The sequence below is a fragment of the Mustelus asterias genome, chromosome 5, assembly GCF_964213995.1.
Source record: "Mustelus asterias chromosome 5, sMusAst1.hap1.1, whole genome shotgun sequence".
Lineage (NCBI taxonomy): Eukaryota > Metazoa > Chordata > Chondrichthyes > Carcharhiniformes > Triakidae > Mustelus > Mustelus asterias.
Window position 1 is genome coordinate 6,042,871 of NC_135805.1, and position 19,006 is coordinate 6,061,876.

General features: G+C 43.6%; 1 protein-coding gene across 1 annotated transcript in view; it reads left to right on the forward strand.

Moving 5' to 3' along the window:
- tjap1 (tight junction associated protein 1 (peripheral)) overlaps positions 1-19,006 on the forward strand; it is a 222,187-nt gene that overhangs the window by 98,695 nt on the left and 104,486 nt on the right. The window contains exons 4-5 of the mRNA XM_078213519.1: positions 9,509-9,670; positions 15,495-15,609. Coding sequence (XP_078069645.1) covers positions 9,509-9,670; positions 15,495-15,609 — 277 coding nt within the window. The remainder of the gene's footprint in view (positions 1-9,508; positions 9,671-15,494; positions 15,610-19,006) is intronic.

Below are 19,006 nucleotides of genomic sequence, written 5' to 3' on the forward strand. Positions count from 1 at the left end.
GTATTAACTTTAACCTGCTATTGTGAGACTACTTACTGTACCTACCCCAGTCCAACACCGGCAACTCCACATCACAGTCACAAGTAAGACTTACATTAACACTGCGATGAAGTTACTGTGAAATGCCCCTAGTCACCACACTCCGGCACCTATTCAGGTCAATGGGATATATTGGCATTGGAGGGAGTGCAGAGAAGGTTCACCAGGTTGATACCGGAGATGAGGGGTTTGGATTATGAGGAGAGGCTGAGGAGATTGGGTTTGTACTCGTTGAAGTTTAGAAGGATGAGGGGGGATCTTATGGAGACTTATAAGATAATGCGGGGGCTGGATAGGGTGGAGGCGGAGAGATTCTTTCCACTTAGTAAGGAAGTTAAAACTAGAGGACACAGCCTCAAAATAAAGGGGGGTCGGTTTAAGACAGAGTTGAGGAGGAACTTCTTCTCCCAGAGGGTGGTGAATCTCTGGAATTTTCTGCCCACTGAGGTGGTGGAGGCTACCTCGCTGAATATGTTTAAAGCGCGGATGGATGGATTCCTGATCGGTAAGGGAATTAAGGGTTATGGGGATCAGGCGGGTAAGTGGTACTGATCCACGTCAGATCAGCCATGATCTTATTGAATGGCGGGGCAGGCTCGAGGGGCTAGATGGCCTACTCCTGCTCCTATTTCTTATGTTCTTATGTTCTAATGCACCTAACCAGCACATCTTTCAGACTGTGGGAGGAAACCGGAGCACCCGGAGGAAACCCACGCAGACACGGGGAGAATGTGCAAACTCCACACAGTGACCCAAGCTGGAATCGAACGTGTGTCCCTCGTGCTGAGAGGCAGCAGTGCTAACTACTGTGCCACCGTGCCACCCTGGTTAGAAGGGTTAGCCTGACCTCAGTGGTGGGGAAAACGCTGGAGTCAATTATTAAAGATAACTGAGCATTTGGGAAGCGGTGACAGGATCGGTCCAAGTCAGTATGGATTCACTGAAGGGAAATCGTGCTTGACAAACCTTCTGGAAATTTTTGAGGCTGTGAGCAGCAGAGTGGACAAGTGAACCAGTGGATGTTGTGTATCTGGACTTTCAAAGGGCTTTTGACAAGGTCCCACATAAGCATATTGAGCGAAATTAAAGCTCATGTTATTGGAGGTGACACATTTACGTGGATAGAGAACTGGTTGGCATATAGGAAGCAGAGAGTGGGAATAAATGGGTCCTTTTCAGAGTGGCAGTGACTAGTGGGGTACCGCAGGGTTCAGTGCTGGGATCCCAGCTATTCACAATATACTTGTTCTCACTGGAAAGACGGAGGATGAGGGGTGACCTAATAGAGGTGTATAAAATTATGAAAGGCATAGATAGGGTGAACGGTGGGAAGCTTTTTCCCAGGTCGGTGGTGACGTTCACGAGGGGTCATAGGTTCAAGGTGAGGGGGGGGGAGGTTTAACACGGATCTCAGAAGGACGTATTTTACACAGAGGGTGGTGGGGGCCTGGAATGCGCTGCCGGGCAAGGTGGTGGAGGCGGACACACTGGGAACGTTTAAGACTTATCTAGATAGCCACATGAACGGAGTGGGAATGGAGGGATACAAAAGAATGGTCTAGTTTGGACCAGGGAGCGGCGCGGGCTTGGAGGGCCGAAGGGCCTGTTCCTGTGCTGTATTGTTCTTTGTTCTTTAATAATTTGGACGAAGAATTGAATGCATATCTCCAACTTTGCAAATGACACTGAGCTGGGTGGCAGTGTGTGCTGGGAGGAGGATACTAAGAGGCTGCAGGGTGACTTCAACAGGTTGACTGAGTGGGCAAATACTTGGCAAATGAAATATAATGTGGATAAATGTGAGGTTATCCACTTTGGTGACAATAGCAGGAAGGAAGATTATTATCTGAATGGTGGCAGTTTAGGAAAAGGGGAAATGCAACGTGATCTGGGTTTCATGGTGGAACAGTTGCTGAAGTTGGCATGCAGGTACAGCAGGCAGTGAGGAAAGCTAGTGGCATACTGACCTTCATAGCAAGAGGATTTGCATAGAGGAGTAAAGATGTTTTGCTGCAGTTATACAGGGCCTTGGAGAGGCCACACCTTGAGTATTGTGTGCAGTTTTAGTCCCCACATCAGGAAGAACATTCTTGCCATTGATGGGGTCCAGCGAAGGTTCAGCAGACTGATTCCTGGAGTGTCAGGATTGAGGAACTTCACAGTAACTTCATTGCAGTGTTAATGTAAGCCTTACTTGTGACTAATAAATAAACTTTACTTTAGATATGAAGAAAGATTGGATCGACTGGGTTTGTACTCACTGGAATTTAGAAGAATGAGAGGGGATTTCATAGAAACATATAAAATCCTGATGGGACTGGACAGGCTAGATGCGGGAAAAATGTTCCCGATGTTGGGGAAGTCCAGAACTAGGGGTCACAATCTAAGAATAAGGGGTAAGCCATTCAGGACTGAGATGAGGGGAGACTTCTTGTGAACCTGTGGAATTCTCTATCATAGAAAGCTATTGGGGCCACTTCGTTAAGCATGTTCAAGAGGGAGCTGGACGTGGCGCTTGTGGCTAAAGGGATCAAGAGTATGGAGAGAAAGCGGGAGTGGGATACTCCGAGTGCATGATCAGCCATGATCATATTGAATGGTGGTGCAGGCTCGATGTGCCAAAAGGCCGACTCCTGCACCTATTTTCTATGTTTCTATCCTTCCTCAAATAAGGAGACCAAAACTGGACACGCTACTCCAGATGTGGTCTCACCGACACCTATACAATTGCGACAACTCTCTTCTACTCTTATACTCCAGTCCTTTTGCAATAAATGCTAACGTTACATTTACCTTTTGAGGGTGAACACCATAGGTCCATAACCAGGCCTTTGACTTAAATAAGGGCAATTATAATGGTATGAGAGAGGAGTTGCCCAGGCAGAACTGGGTAAACAGCAACGATACAGGTCAGTAGCTGGGGTGGCACAGTAGCTATTAAACTATTACAGTGGTTACTACTGTTGCCTTACAGCGCCAGGAACCCACATTCAATTCTGGCCTCTGGTGACTGTCTGTGTAGATTGCACATTCTCCCTGTATCTATGTTGGCTTTCCTCCCACAGTCCAAAGATATGCAGATTAGGTGGATTGACCGCGCTCAATTGCCTCTTAGTGTCCCAAGATGTGTAAGGGAGATGAATTAGCCATGGTGGGATTACAGGGATAGGGAGCAGCAGAGGGCCTGAGAGTCGGTGCAGATGCGATGGGTTGAATGCTCCTTCTGCACTGTAGGGATTCTATGAACTGGCCTACAGTTCCCTGCCTTCTGATTTTCTCCCTTTTTGAACAAGGGAGTCAGATTGGCTGTTTTCCAATCTTCTGAACCTGAAGCGAGTTACAAAAATTTTACAAGCATTTCGAACAAAGAGAGGAAAGGTGTTCGTGTCAGACCCAGTACCTGACAATGAAACAAATCTCTCTGTGATGTGGATGGATCTAGGGCCTCCAATTCATTTCACCACTCAATCAATCCCTGTTAAGTTATGGATGAAGGCTAGGTATAAGGTACCTGAAATCTAAGAGAAAGTATAAATTATTAAATGTGTTTCTCATTTTGAATAGTTTGCTGACTATATCAGTTCATCCTTCCTAAACTCCATCTGGGTTAATCTGAATTCATCATCATTTAACTGTCAGTTATAAACAGTGCAGGCATAGTTTCAGAAGCATAGTTTTCAATGCAAACAACAAGAAACATCACTTCTCATATTGTACAATTTGACATCCATTTTGGTCATACAAGAAATAGAAGCAGGCATGGGCCATTTGGCCCTTTTGAATCTACTGTTGAATAGCATTAAGGCTCATCTTTTACATAAACTCCACCTGCACTATTTCCATTATCCCCCAATTCCTTTAGTACCCAAAAATATATTGATCTCTATCTTAAATGTAAAGAACAAAGAAAAGCATAGCACAGGAACTGAACCTTAAGACCTCCAACGCTGTGCTGATCATGATGCTCTAACCAAACTAAAAAAAACCTTCTGCCCTTACTTGGTCCATATCTCTCTATTCCCTCCCTATTCATGTACCCATCCAGATGCCTCTTAAATGTTGCTAAAGTGCCTGCTTCCTGCACCACCTCTTGCAGTGCGTTCCAGGCACCCATCACTCTTGGTGTAAAAAAACTTCCCATGCACATCTACTTTAAACTTCCCCCCCCCTCACCTTGAACTTGTGTCCCCATGTAATTGACCTTTCCACCCTTGGAAAAAACCTCTGACTATCCACCCTGCCTATACCTCTCATAATTTTGTAAACCTCTATCAGGTCTCCCCTCAGCTTCCGTTTTTCCAGTGAAAACAATCTATTCAACCTCTCCTCATAGTCAACACCCTCAAGACCACGAAACATCTTGGTGAACCTTCTTTGCACTCTCTCCAAAGCATCCACGTCCTTCAGGCAGTGTGGCGACCAGAACTGCGCACACTGCTCCAAATGTGGCCTAACCAAGGTTTTATACAGCTGCAACATGATTTCCCAACACTTGTACTCAATGCCCTGGCCGACGAAGGCAAGCATGCCATATGCTTTCTTAATCACCTTGGCTGCCTCTGTTGCCACTTTTAGGGAACTGTGGCCTTGCATGCCCAGATCCCTCTGTATGTTAATGTTCCTCAGGGATCTGTCATTTACAGTATAATTCATTCCTAACTTTGATCCTCCAAAATGCATCACTTCGCAATTGTCCAGATTAAATTCCATCTTCCATTTCTGTGTTCAAGTCTCCAATCTATCTATATCATGTTGTATCCTCTGACATCCCTGGCACTATCAGCAACTCCACCAATCTTTGTGTCATTCGCAAACTTACTAATCAGACCACCTACATTTTCCTCCAGATCATTTATATATACGACAAACAGAGGTCCCAGCACTGATCCCTGCGGAACACCACTAGCTACAGATCTCGATTCTGAAAAACACCCTTCCATAAGACCATAAGACATAGGAGCGGAAGTAAGGCCATTCGGCCCATCGAGTCCACTCCACCATTCAATCATGGTTGATTTGAACTCCATTTACCCGCTCTCTCCCCATAGCCCTTAATTCCTCGAGAAATCAAGAATTTATCAATTTCTGTCTTGAAGACGCTCAACGTCTCGGCCTCCACAGCCCTCTGTGGCAATGAATTCCACAGACCCACCACTCTCTGGCTGAAGAAATTTCTCCTCATCTCTGTTCTAAAGTGACTCCCTTTTATTCTAAGGCTGTGCCCCCGCGTCCTAGTCTCCCCTGTTAATGGAAACAACTTCCCTACGTCCATCCTATCTAAGCCGTTCATTATCTTGTAAGTTTCTATCAGATCTCCCCTCAACCTCCTAAACTCCAATGAATATAATCCCACGATCCTCAGACGTTCATCGTATGTCAGGCCTACCATTCCTGGGATCATCCGTGTGAATCTCCGCTGGACCCGCTCCAGTGCCAGTATGTCCTTCCTGAGGTGTGGGGCCCAAAATTGCTCACAGTACTCCAAATGGGGCCTAACCAGTGCTTTATAAAGCCTCAGAAGTACATCCCTGCTTTTGTATTCCAAGCCTCTTGAGATAAATGACAACATTACATTTGCTTTCTTAATTACGGACTCAACCTGCAAGTTTACCTTTAAAGAATCCTGGACTAGGACTCCCAAGTCCCTTTGCACTTTAGCATTATGAATTTTGTCACCGTTTAGAAAATAGTCCATGCCTCTATTCTTTTTTCCAAAGTGCACGACCTCGCACTTGCCCACGTTGAATTTCATCAGCCACTTCTTGGACCACTCTCCTAAACTGTCTAAATCTTTCTGCAGCCTCCCCACCTCCTCAATACTACCTGCCCCTCCACCTATCTTTGTATCATCGGCAAACTTGGCCAGAATGCCCCCAGTCCCGTCATCTAGATCGTTAATATATAAAGAGAACAGCTGTGGCCCCAACACTGAACCCTGCGGGACACCACTTGTCACCGGTTGCCATTCTGAGAAAGAACCTTTTATCCCAACTCTCTGCCTTCTGTCTGACAGCCAATCGTCAATCCATGTTAGTACCTTGCCTCGAATACCATGGGCCCTTATTTTACTCAGCAGTCTCCCGTGAGGCACCTTGTCAAAGGCCTTTTGGAAGTCAAGATAGATAACATCCATTGGCTCTCCTTGGTCTAACCTATTTGTTATCTCTTCAAAGAACTCTAACAGGTTTGTCAGGCACGACCTCCCCTTACTAAATCCATGCTGACTTGTCCTAATCCGACCCTGCACTTCCAAGAATTTAGAAATCTCATCCTTAACGATGGATTCTAGAATTTTGCCAACAACTGAGGTTAGGCTAATTGGCCTATAATTTTCCATCTTTTTTCTTGTTCCCTTCTTGAACAGTGGGGTTACAACAGCGATTTTCCAATCCTCTGGGACTTTCCCTGACTCCAGTGACTTTTGAAAGATCATAACTAACGCCTCCACTATTTCTTCAGCTATCTCCTTTAGAACTCTAGGATGTAGCCCATCTGGCCCGGAGATTTATCAATTTTCAGACCTTTTAGTTTCTCTAGCACTTTCTCCTTTGTGATGGCAACCATATTCAACTCTACCCCCTGACTTTCCTGAATTGTTGGGATATTACTCATGTCTTCTACTGTGAAGACTGACGCAAAGTACTTATTAAGTTCCTCAGCTATTTCCTTGTCTCCCATCACTAGATTACCAGCGTCATTTTGGAGCGGCCCAATGTCTACTTTTGCCTCCCGTTTGTTTTTAATGTATTTAAAGAAACTTTTACTATCATTCCTAATGTTACTGGCTAGCCTACCTTCATATTTGATCCTTCCACCGCTACTCTCTGTTTTCTATGACCAAGCCAGTTCTGTATCCATCTCGCCAGCCCACCCCGAATCCCATGTGACTTTTGTTTTTGATATCAGTAGTGGAGAAGATGTTAGAATTTGTTGTAAAAGGTATGATAACAGACATTTGCAAACCATTAATGTGATTGGACAAAACCACATGGGTTTATGAAAGGCAAATCTATTAGAGTTTTTTTTGAGGATGTAATTAATAGAATAGATAAGAGAGAATGAATGGATGTGGTGCATTTGAACTTTAAGAAGGTTTTTGATAAAGTCTCTCATATGTTACTGGGCAAAATAAAGCCACGGGATAGGGAGGAGTGTATTAGCATGAATCAAAAATTGGTTGACAGGAAACAGAGTGGGAATAAACAGGTCTTTTTCTGAGTGACAGGCAGTGACTAGTGGGGTACTGCGGGGATCAGTGCTTGGACCCCAGCTGTTCACAATATATATAAATGACCTGGATGAGGGAACCAAATTCGCTGACGAGACAAAGCTGGGCGAAATTGTAAGTTGCGGCGAATGCCAGGAGTCTTCAAGTTAGATGAGTGGGCAAACATATGGCAGATGCAGGATAATGTGGCTACATGTGAAGTTATACACTTCAGTGTGGAGAAACAAAAAAGAAGGATGTTAGTTAAATAGTGATATATTGGTAAGTACAAAAGATTCTGGGTGTCCTTGTACACCAGTCAATAAAAATGGAGAGACAGGTGCAGCAAGCAGTTAGGAACACAAATGGTATGTTGGCCTTCATTCCAAGAGGATTTGAGTTCAGAAGTAGAGATGTATTATTGCAGTTATACAGGGCCTTGGTGAGACCAGACCTGAAGCATTGTGTGCAGTTTTGATCTCCTTACCTAAGAAAGGATGTACTTGCTATGGAGGTGAGTGGAGGTTCACGAGGCTGATATTGTAGTTAGGGGCACTCTCTTATGATGAGAGATTGGTTGACTGGGGCCCTTTATGCACTAGATTTTAGAAGGATGACAGGAGATCTGATTAAAGTGTATAAAATTCTAAATGACTGGACAGATTAGATGCAGGGTGATGTCTTCTCTGGTTGGGCAATCCAGAACCCTGGGACATGGTCTCAGGATATGGGATGAACCATTTAGGACTGAGATGAGAAAAAATTTCTTCACTCAAAGGATGGTGTAACTGTGGAACTTTTTACCACAGAAGGCTGAGGAGGTCAAGTCACCTAATGTATTTAAGAAAGGGATTTTTTAGATGTTAATGGTGTCACGGGGTATGTTGAGAGTAGGGGTATGGTATTGAAATAGAGGATCAGCTGTGATCAGATTGAATGGCGGAGCAGGCTCAAAGGGCCAAGCAGGCTACTCCTTCTAGTTTCTATGATTGGAGAATCAACCCCTTCACCTTTATACCATTTATACAAGCTCAAGTTTAGCTTGGAAGCATATACAGCACAGAAAGAAGTCCTTTGGCCCATCATGTCTGTGCTGGTCATTGAGCATCTATCTAATCCCATTTTCCTTGTATGTTATGGCATTCAAAGTGCTCGCCTAAATGTCTCTTAATAATCAGCTTTGTCACTGATTTTGTTGAAAGTAACATTTAAATTACAGGGGGATGTTTATGTAATTTATGTGAACAGTAAATGTTGAATTCCACTTCCCAAATTTCAAACTATGTAATTGTTTTTCATTCATTCATGGGACATGGGTGGCGTTAGCTGGACCAGCATTTATTGCTCATCAGTAGTTGCTGTAGGTCTGGACTCGAATGTAGGCCAGGCCAGGTAAGGATGGTAGATTTCCTCCCCTTAAAGGACATTATGAACCGGATGGGTTTTTATGACAGTCAAAATGGTTTCATGATCATCAGTAGACTTTTACTTCCAGATTTTAGTTCAATTCAAATGTCACTAACTGGGATTTGAACTACATGTGACTCATGGCTATTATGTTATGCTCCAGAATAGGAAATAATGTGCATCCCACATGATTTCCAGTGATCAATACAGCATTTACAGAGCAAGCCAATTCTGTTCCATTTGGTGCAACTTCCAGATCATAGTCTTGTATTGAAATTGCCTCTTGTTTTCTTTCCCCTTCACCCCACCATTTATTTGTCCATAAGATACCAACCTTCCCTGAGGCTCCCTGGCTTTGAACCTGCATCTTTCTTCATTTCATAGAAACTCTACAGTGCAGAAGGAGGCCATTCGGCCCATCGAGTCTGCACCGACCACAATCCCACCCAGGCCCTACCCCCACATATTTTACCCGCTAATCCCTCTAACCTACGCATCCCAGGACTCTAAGGGCAATTTTTTAACCTGGCCAATCAACCTAACCCGCACATCTTTGGACTGTGGGAGGAAACCGGAGCACCCGGAGGAAACCCACGCAGACACGAGGAGAATGTGCAAACTCCACACAGACAGTGACCCGAGCCGGGAATCAAACCCGGGACCCTGGAGCTGTGAAGCAGCAGTGCTAACCACTGTGCTACCGTGCCGCCGTGTCCTGTATCCCCTCATTACATGTCCATTAATCTACTGACTGGTTGTTCGACTGCTGTTCTAAGAAGTGATGTTTCTTTTACCTGTTATGTTATAGTTTCAAATAAATTTCTTCATTACTTTTAATCTTTTTTTAAAAAACAGGCAATTGCAGCAGCAGAATGAAGAGTTGCGTCGAAAGTTGACTCTCAGCACAAACAAGTTGGAAAGGATGGAGACTGACTTTGAATCCAGTCGGCAATACCTTGAAGCAGAGCTGAGCCATGCCCGGGAAGAGATGGATAAATTAAAGGACAAATTCCGCAGGTCAGCAACTCAAATAATGGCACTCCACAATGTCTTGGTGAAATTCTTTATACATTGCTCGGGAGAAATCAAATCAAATATTAGCAATGTCAAGTTTTTTTGTTGTTGTTTTTGAAAAATATTTTGCTTGCCTAATTTTTAGACTGAAGGGTTCTCATGAGTATTGTACAGACAAAAGTAACAAAAGGCTAGACTTTCTAGAGGGTGATCTCTAACAAGACCATGCTTGGTTACTTAATTGAAACTCAATTCTTCAATAGTTATAGGAGTGTGTAGCTTGAGCTTGTGCTTATCAATATATTTTTGTAGCCCTGTTTTGGAACACTGCTTAATAATAGACTGATGCACAATCTTTCAGGTAAAAGAAGGGCCATGATGTATTTTTTCTGCTGTACCAGTAAATTAGATTTTATAGAACATTTTAACCCATTTTCCTCCTTTGATTCATCAACAATGACTGGGCCCAACTCAGAGATGAGCCACAATAGTAATCTCTATATTAGAGGATTACACAGTAAGAAATGACTGGGATTTCAGGCTATTGCTTGATATCTCTGTAACTGCCCTCAGTTCCACAAGCTCTTACCTGATGCAAAGTGACTGAAGGTGTCATTGACAGTGCCATAAAGTGGCACTTAAACACAATAGCCTGCTTGCTCAGTTTGGGTTCCGTCAGAACTACTCCATTTCTGACTTCATTCTTGCCTTGGTTCAGACATGGGCAAAAGGGCTGAATGCCAGAGGTGAGGTGAGAGTGACTTCCCTTGACATCAACACCAGACAGATCAGGCAAAAGCAAGATAGAGCAAGGGAAGTCCAGATTAAACTGCATCTATTTCAATGCAAGAGGCCTGACGGGCAAGGCAGATGAACTCAGGGCATTGATGGGTACGTGGGACTGGGATATTATAGCAACTACGGAAACATGGCTAAGGGAGGGACAGGACTGGCAGCTCAATGTTCCAGGGTACAGATGCTATAGGAAAGATAGAACAGGAGGTAAGAGAGGAGGGAGAGTTGCACTTTTGATTAAGGAAAGCATCACTGCTACTGGGGAGAGTTTAAACTAGATAGGTTGGGGGGAGGGGATCGAGACGAGGTGACTGGGAGCGAGGAAGTTAGCTCGCAAACAGAGAAGGGTCATAGACAGTGCAAGAGGGAGGATGGACGCGGGATAGAGAAGGGGAGAGCTCAGACCAAAGGATTGAGATGTGTTTACTTTAATGCCAGGAGTATAGTGAATAAAGGGGATGAGCTCAGAGCGTGGATCGATGCCTAGAAGTGTGATGTGGTGGCCATTACGGAGACTTGGATGTCTCAGGGACAGGACTGGATACTCCAGGTGCCGGGATTCAGATGTTTCGGGAAGGACAGGGAGGGAGGCAAGAGAGGGGGTGGAGTGGCACTGCTGATCAGGGATAGTGTCACAGCTGTAGAGAAGGTGTATGCTGTGGAGGGATTGTCCACAGAGTCTCTGTGGGTGGAAGTTCGGAGTGGGAAGGGGTCGATCACTTTGCTGGGAGTTTTCTATAGGCTGCCCAATAGTAACAGGGAGGTGGAGGAGCAGATAGGGAAACAGATCCTGGAGAGATGCAGTAATAGCAGAGTTGTTGTGATGGGAGACTTTAATTTCCCAAACATAGATTGGAATATCCCGAGGGTAAGGGGATTGGATGGGGAGGAGTTCATTAGGTGTGTTCAGGAGGGTTTCCTAACACAGCATGTGGACAAGCCTACAAGAGGAGAGGCTGTACGTGATCTGATACTGACCAATGAACCTGGACAAGTGTCAGATCTCTCGGTGGGAAAGCATCTTGGGGATAGCGATCATAACTCTACCTCCTTTATGCTTGCATTGGAAAAAGAGAGGATCAGGCAAGCTAGGAAAGCGTTTATATGGAGTAAGGGGAAATATGGAGACATAAGGCAGCAAATTAGAGGAGTAAATTGAAAGGAGGTATTCCCGGGGAAATGTACTGAAGAGAGGTGGCAGTTTTTCAAGGAATGTCTGTGTAGAGTTCTGCAGGACAATGTTCCGAGCAGACAGGGAGGTGTTGGTAGGTTAAAGGAACCGTGGTGCATGAATGCTGTGCGGGACCTAGTCGAGAAGAAAAGGAAAGCATACAAAAGGTTCAGAGAGCTTGGCGAAGATAGGGATCTAGATGATTTTACGGCTTGTAGGAAGGGACGAAAGAAGGAAACTAGGAGAGCCAGAAGGGGTCACGAGAAGGCCTTGGCAGGTAGGATTAAGGAAAACCCTAAGGCGTTCTATAAAGATGTGAAGAGTAAAAGGATGAGACGTGAAGGAATAGGGCCTATAAAAGGTGAAGGCGGGAAAGTCTGTACGGAACCAGTAGAAATGGCAGAGGTGCTGAATGAGTATTTTGCCTCAGTTTTCACAGAGGAGAAGGACATGGGTGGATGTACTGTGGGCTTGCAGTAGACTGAAAAGATTGAGTATGTGGACTTTAACAAAGTGGTTGTGCTGGAATCTTTGAATGGCATCAAGATAGATAAGTCGCCGGGTCCGGATGGGATGTACCCCAGGTTACTGTGGGAGGCGAGGGAAGAGATTGCAGAGCTTCTGGCGATGATCTTTGTGTCATCGATGGAGACGGGAGAGGTGCTGGAGGATTGCGGATGTGGTTCCTATTTTCAAGAAGGGGAATCGGGATAGCCCAGGAAATTACCGACCGGTGAGTCTAACCTCAGTGATTGGTAAGCTGATGGAGAAGATCCTGAGGGACAGGATTTATGAGCATTTAGAGAGGTTTAGTATGCTCAAGAATACTCAGCATGGCTTTGTCAAAGGCAGATCGTGCCTCACGAGCCTGGTGGAGTTCTTCGAAAATGTGACTGAACACATTGACGAAGGGAAAGCGGTAGATGTGGTTTATATGGATTTTAGCAAGGCGTTCGATAAGATCTCCCATGCAAGGCTTCTCGAAAAAGTGAGAGGGCATGGGATCCAAGGGGCTGCTGCCCTGTGGATCCAGAACTGGCTTGCCCAAAGGAGGCAGAGAGTGGGTATAGATGGGTCTTTTTCTAAATGGAGGTCGGTCACCAGTGGTGTGCCCCAGGGATCTGTTCTGGGACCCTTGCTGTTTGTCATTTTCATAAATGACCTGGATGAGGAAGTGGCGGGATGGGTTGGTAAGTTTGCTGACGACACGAAGGTTGGTGGGGTTGTGGATAGTCTGGAGGGATGTCAGAAGTTACAGAGGGACATGGATAGGATATAAGACTGGGCGGAGAAGTGGCAGATAAATGCGTAGTGGTCCATTTTGGCAGGTCAAATGGGATGAAGGAGTACAATATAAAGGGAAAGACTCTTAGTACTGATGAGGATCAGAAGAACCTTGGGGTCCGGGTCCATAGGACTCTAAAATCGGCCCCGCAGGTGGAGGAGGTGGTTAAGAAGGCGTATTGTGTGCTGGCCTTTATCAATCGAGGGATTGAGTTTCGGAGTCCGGGGATAATGATGCAGCTATATAAGACCCTCGTCAGACCCCACTTGGAGTACTGTGCTCAGTTCTGGTCGCCTCATTACAGGAAGGATGTGGAAAAGATTGAAAGGGTGCAGAGGAGATTTACAAAGATGTTGCCTGGATTGAGTGGCATGCCTTATGGGGATAGGCTGAGGGAGCTTGGTCTTTTCTCCTTGGAGAGACGTAGGATGAGAGGAGACCTAATAGAGATGTTGAGAGGCTATTTCCCAGGGTGGAAATGGCTGCTACGAGAGGACACAGGTTTAAGATGCTGGGGGGTAGGTACAGGGGAGATGTTAGGGGGAAGTTTTTCACACAGAGGGTGGTGGGCGAGTGGAATCGGCTGCCGTCAGTGGTGGTGGAGGCAAACTCAATAGGGTCTTTTAAGAGACTCCTGGATGAGTACATGCGACTTAATAGGATGGAGGGTTATCGGTAGGCCTAAAAGGTAGGGATATGTTCAGCACAACTTGTGGGGCCGATGGCCTGTTTTGTGCTGTAGTTTTTCTATGTTTCTAAAAGCATCCCACTCTCTGGTGGCCCTAAATTCTGTGTCACAATCTGTTATATAAGTGTCCCCTACACATGTTTTCGAACGTTCTGTAAATACAATCATTGAAGTTCAGGTCAGTGGTAATCAGGATAACAACGTCGGATTTTGCCATGAGTTCTTGGTCCTGGGGAACACTCAGGACACTTTTGTGATAAGCTTATATTCCTTCAGTCCTTTTGAACCAGCTGATGTGATTTGAAGAACGTACATGTTAAAGATTGTGCCGTTAAAAGATTACAATCATGGTCAACGTAGAGATAAGTGGACAAACAGCAGAGTTGTCTCCATGTGGTCCATGGAAGTTATCTAGCTCTATTTGAAGGATCATGGTTGGAGAAGATAAACCTTAACTGGAGTGTTGTGAACAAATTGGTCGATGTCAAACAAGATCTGCAACTCCTTCTGGGTAAATACAAGAGTGTCTTTGAAGAGTCATTTGGCCCAACTAAGGAAGTTCAAGTGAAACTCAAGATAAAGCCTAATAGTCAGCCAAAAAGACTCAAAGCAATAGTGGTGCCATATGCAATTTGTCCAGAGGTTGAAGAAGAATGAGTATGACTTATTAACACTAGTGTGTTAGAGTCAATTGCAATGAGTGATTGGGCTACCCCCATTGCACCTGTCATGAAACCAGATGGCTCCGTTCGTATTTGGGGTGATTTTAAAGCAACCATAAATGTAATGTTGTGTGATGATCAATATCTACTTTCTTTAATTGAAAGTTTGTTTGCTGGTTTCTTCGGTGGGCAGAAATTCAGCAAGATTCATATTTCATAAGCATGTTCGCATCATCTTCAAATGAATGTCACTGTTGAATCTCAACCATTGCATGCTATTATTACTCATGAAGGACTTTTTCCCTCATAAAACATTGCATTTTGGAATAACATCCGCACCAACCCTGTTCCAGAGACTGATGGGTCATATTTTAAGTGGTCTCTGGTGTACAAGGTTAAATGGATAATATTCTAATTCCATGGTTCATTGAACGGGAGCACTTTAATTATCTAGAAGCAACATTGGAACGTCTTCAAGCACATGGTCTGTATATCAAGAAAGAAAAGTGTGACTTTTTCCAGATGTCAGTCCCGCATTTGGGTCACATTGATTGTAAAGGCCTACATAAAGCACCTAAAAAGATGGTCGCTATTTTAGAAACACCATGTCCGATGAATGTGACGCAATTGAAGTTCTTTCTAGGATTAGTAAATTTTGGCACATGTGTTCCTACCATAGCTGCGGCATTGAAGGAATTGCATAATTTACTGTGTGAAACAATCATGGGATTGGACAACACAATGTACACAAGGATGTCAAAGATGCTTTGCGGAAGTCTGAAATGTTGCTTTATTTTAATCTAAAGCTACAATGACTACTTGCAACACTTCACCGTATGGAGTAGGGGCAGTAGTTTCACACATGCCTTTCGAGAAGAAAGACCAATAGCTTTGCTTCACGTATTCTGACTGGTGTTGAATCTAACTATGCTGAGCGAGAAAAAGAAGCATTGAGTATATGGTGTACGAAGGCTTCGTCATTATTTATATGGTTATCATTTCACATTATTGACTGATCATTGACCCCTAACTACATTTTTTGGGCTGTATAAAAGCATACCATCATTAGCTGCTAGCTGATTGCAAAGATGGTCACTCACCTGCACATTCTTATGGTATAAAGTACCATCAATCAGAGTGCCATGCTGATGCATTATCGTGCATACCTTTACCTATTGAGCAGATGCCACCAACTAAGATTTGCTAAATTCTTTATTTTTTGCTAGTCGATTATTTGCCTGTGACAGCCTGTCAAGTTCAGAGATGTATCAAAAATCATCCCATGATCGGAAAGGTGATAGATATGGTATTAAAAGGAATGATAGTTGGAATGCATTATACGTAACCTGATTTAAAACCATACATGTCAAGGAAGCCTGAGTTGACCATCCAAGGTGTTAGTCTGTGGTGGGGAATCAGAATGATCATTCCTCCTAGTTTACATGGACGAGTTCTTAAGCAACTGCATAAAGGGCATTGTGGTATAGTCCGGATGAAGGAATTAGCATGTAGTTATTGGTGGCTGCATCTGGAAGCTCAGATTAAAGAACAAGTGGGACAGTGTAAATCCTCCTGTGTACGAATAAGAAATACACCACCGTTATCTCCTTTACACCCTTGGGAGTTGCCTAAAACTCCTTGGCAACGATTGCACATAGATTTTGCTGGTCCTTTTGAGGGTTACATGTTTTTCGTCATAATCGATGCACACTCAAAGTGGCCAGAACTTGTTATCACGTGATCTGTTTCAACTGAACAAACCATTGAAAAGCTTGATGAAAATTTAGCAGTATTGGTTAAACCGGAATAGATTGTTAATGATATTGGTTTACAGTTTACTTCATAAGTGTTCAAGGATTATCTCCAAGTAAATGGTATTCAGCGTGTCAACCCACATCTTATCATCCGAGCTTATCATATGAGGAATGGTTGAGGACTCTGGGTCTGTACTCATTGGAGTTTAGAAGGATGAGGGGGGATCTTATTGAAACTTACAGGATACTGCGAGGCCTGGATAGAGTGGATGTGGAGAGGATGTTTCCACTAGTAGGAAAAACTAGAACCAGAGGGCACAACCTCAGGCTGAAGGGATATTCCTTTAAAACAGAGATGAGGAAGAATTTCTTCAGCCAGAGAGTGGTGAATCTGTGGAACTCTTTGCCGCAGAAGGCTGTGGAGGCCAGGTCATTGAGTGTCTTTAAGATAGAGATAGATAGGTTCTTGATTAATAAGGGGATCGGGGTTATGGGGAAAAGGCAGGAGAATGGGGATGAGAAAAATATTAGCCATGATTGAATGACGGAGCAGACTCGATGGGTCGCGTGGCCTAATTCTGCTCCTATGTCTTATGGTCTTGTGGTCAACGAATGAATTAGCTGAAAAATTTGTATACTGCTTGAAACATGCTTTACAAGAACAAGGTTCGTTATCACTTTGTGTAAATAGTTTTTAAGTATCTTATAGAAACGCTACACACCTGACTACCCAAAGTTCACCTGCATTACTACTGTTAGAGAAAGTTGAGAATGACATTTGATTTGTCATTATGTCTAGAAACTTCATAGATAGTTGAGCGGCAGCAACAATCTCAAATTGCTAGATGAGAAGTCAGGGCAAAATGAAGCTGATTTCAACAAGAAGATTGAATGTTAGTGCTTAATTATGGCATGATTGAGAAATGGGTACCAGCCATAGATTTAGCAAGAACAGGTCCAATTTCTTACATGGTTCAAACTGAAGATAAACTAGTTTGGTGGACCGATTGTTGTCATCTTAAAATTATTTCCCAGAATCATCTCCAGAATGACCAACTTCTTTAGTCCCTCGTTTATGAATACTTCTGCGGAAAACTTTGTTGTATCTGAGTTGCCTGATGATTGTGCCTTGTCTGCTGAACCACGTGAGAATGATGCAGAATTAGTTCCAAGAGAAGAAGTGTCTACTGAATTTCCAAATCATGCTTCCAAGGTCAAGGACAGCCAAAATTCCAGAACGTCGTATCCAGCCAAAGAGGAATAGATGTCCTCCTGATCGACCTGCTTATTGGTAGAATGATTAATGATGCATGGACCTATGTCAAAAGTTGAGTTGCTCCTATGTATAACATCACACTAATTTGTTGCCATGTCCGCAGAAGTAAATGGGGAGGGATGTTATATATTTAACTGGTTGTATGATTGCTTTAAGAGCTGAACACCTGATTTAATGGTGATGTCATTAGGGTGATACACAGGATGCCGTTGAGTTTCAGTTTCTCTCTGTACATGCAAAACCTCCTAGAATAAATTTGTTGTCATTAGTTTGAGTCTACGTGTGAAGACCACATCTTTTTTTTTGTTAAAACCCACAACACCCAACATAATTAGGTCATTGCTTCCGAATTTTACCATATTAACATGTAAAATATGAGAAGATGTATGCCATTCGGCCTCTTGAACCTGCTCGGTCATTCGCTGAGACCACGGCTGATTGATTTGTTTTGAATTCCACATTCCCATCTACCATCAATCAATTTTGATCCCGTTCCCTAATTAGAATCCTCTACCATATTCAATGACCCTGCCTCCACTGCCTTCTGAGTGGAGTTCCAAAGTTGCACAACTCAGAGAAAATTTCTCCTCTGTCTCTGTCCTATAAGGGTGACCCCTATTTTTAAAATAGTGGCCCCTAATTCTGGACTCACCCACAAGAGGAAACATTCTTTCTACCTCCACTTTGCCAAGTCCATTCAGGATCTTATATACTTCGCTCAAGTTTCCCCTCTTCTAAACCCCAGCAGAAGCATGCCCATTCTGTCCATCCTATTCTCACAAGACAACCTGCTCATTCCAGGTATCAGTCTAGTAAAGCTCCTCAGAACCACCTCTAACGCATTTGCATCCTCCTTTAAATAAGACCAATACTGCACACATTATTCGAGATGTAGTCTTGCCTCTGTCACTCACCATCCTGATGTGGAAATACATTAGTATTCCTTCGATGAAAATTGTTAAAAAATGCCTTTTATAACTGAAGAAAAACACCCTACTGTTAAACAAATGTACACGTTAGGAGCGGGGGAGTAGGCAACTTGGCCACTTGAGCCTGCTCTGCCATTGAATAAGATCATGGCTGATATGATTTAAACTTCCACTTCACGTTCCAGCCTACTTGTGATAACGTTTCACCCCCTTTTCACAAATCTTTCTAGCTCTGTCTGAAAAATATTCAAAGATCCTACTTCCATTGCCTTTTGAGGAAGAGTTCCAAAGTCTCATGAAATTCTGAGAGAAAAACATTCTCCTCATCTCTGTTTTAAATAGGCAACCCCTTCTTTTTAAAGCAGTGACCCACAATTCCAGAAATTCCCATAGGAGGAAACAGCCTCTTCACATCTACCCTGTCAATAGGGATTGAAGTGACGGTTGCCAAATTTGCTTTTGACACTTTCCTACCTATCTTTGTAAGTTGTGAAGAGGACATAAGGAGACTACAAAAATATATAGATAGGTTAAGTGAATGGGCAAACTGGGAAATGAATGTGGTCAAATGTGCAATTGTCCATTTTCGAACGAAGAATAAAAAGCAGTTCTTTATTTAAGAAAGGATGAAAATGCATTGGAAATAGCTCATTGAAGGTTTACTAGATTAATACATGTAATGGAAGGGTTGCCTTTTAAGAAAAGGTTAAACAGGCTAAGTTTGTATCCACTAGAAGTTAGTAGAGTAAGAGGTGATTGAAACGTACAAGATCCTGAGG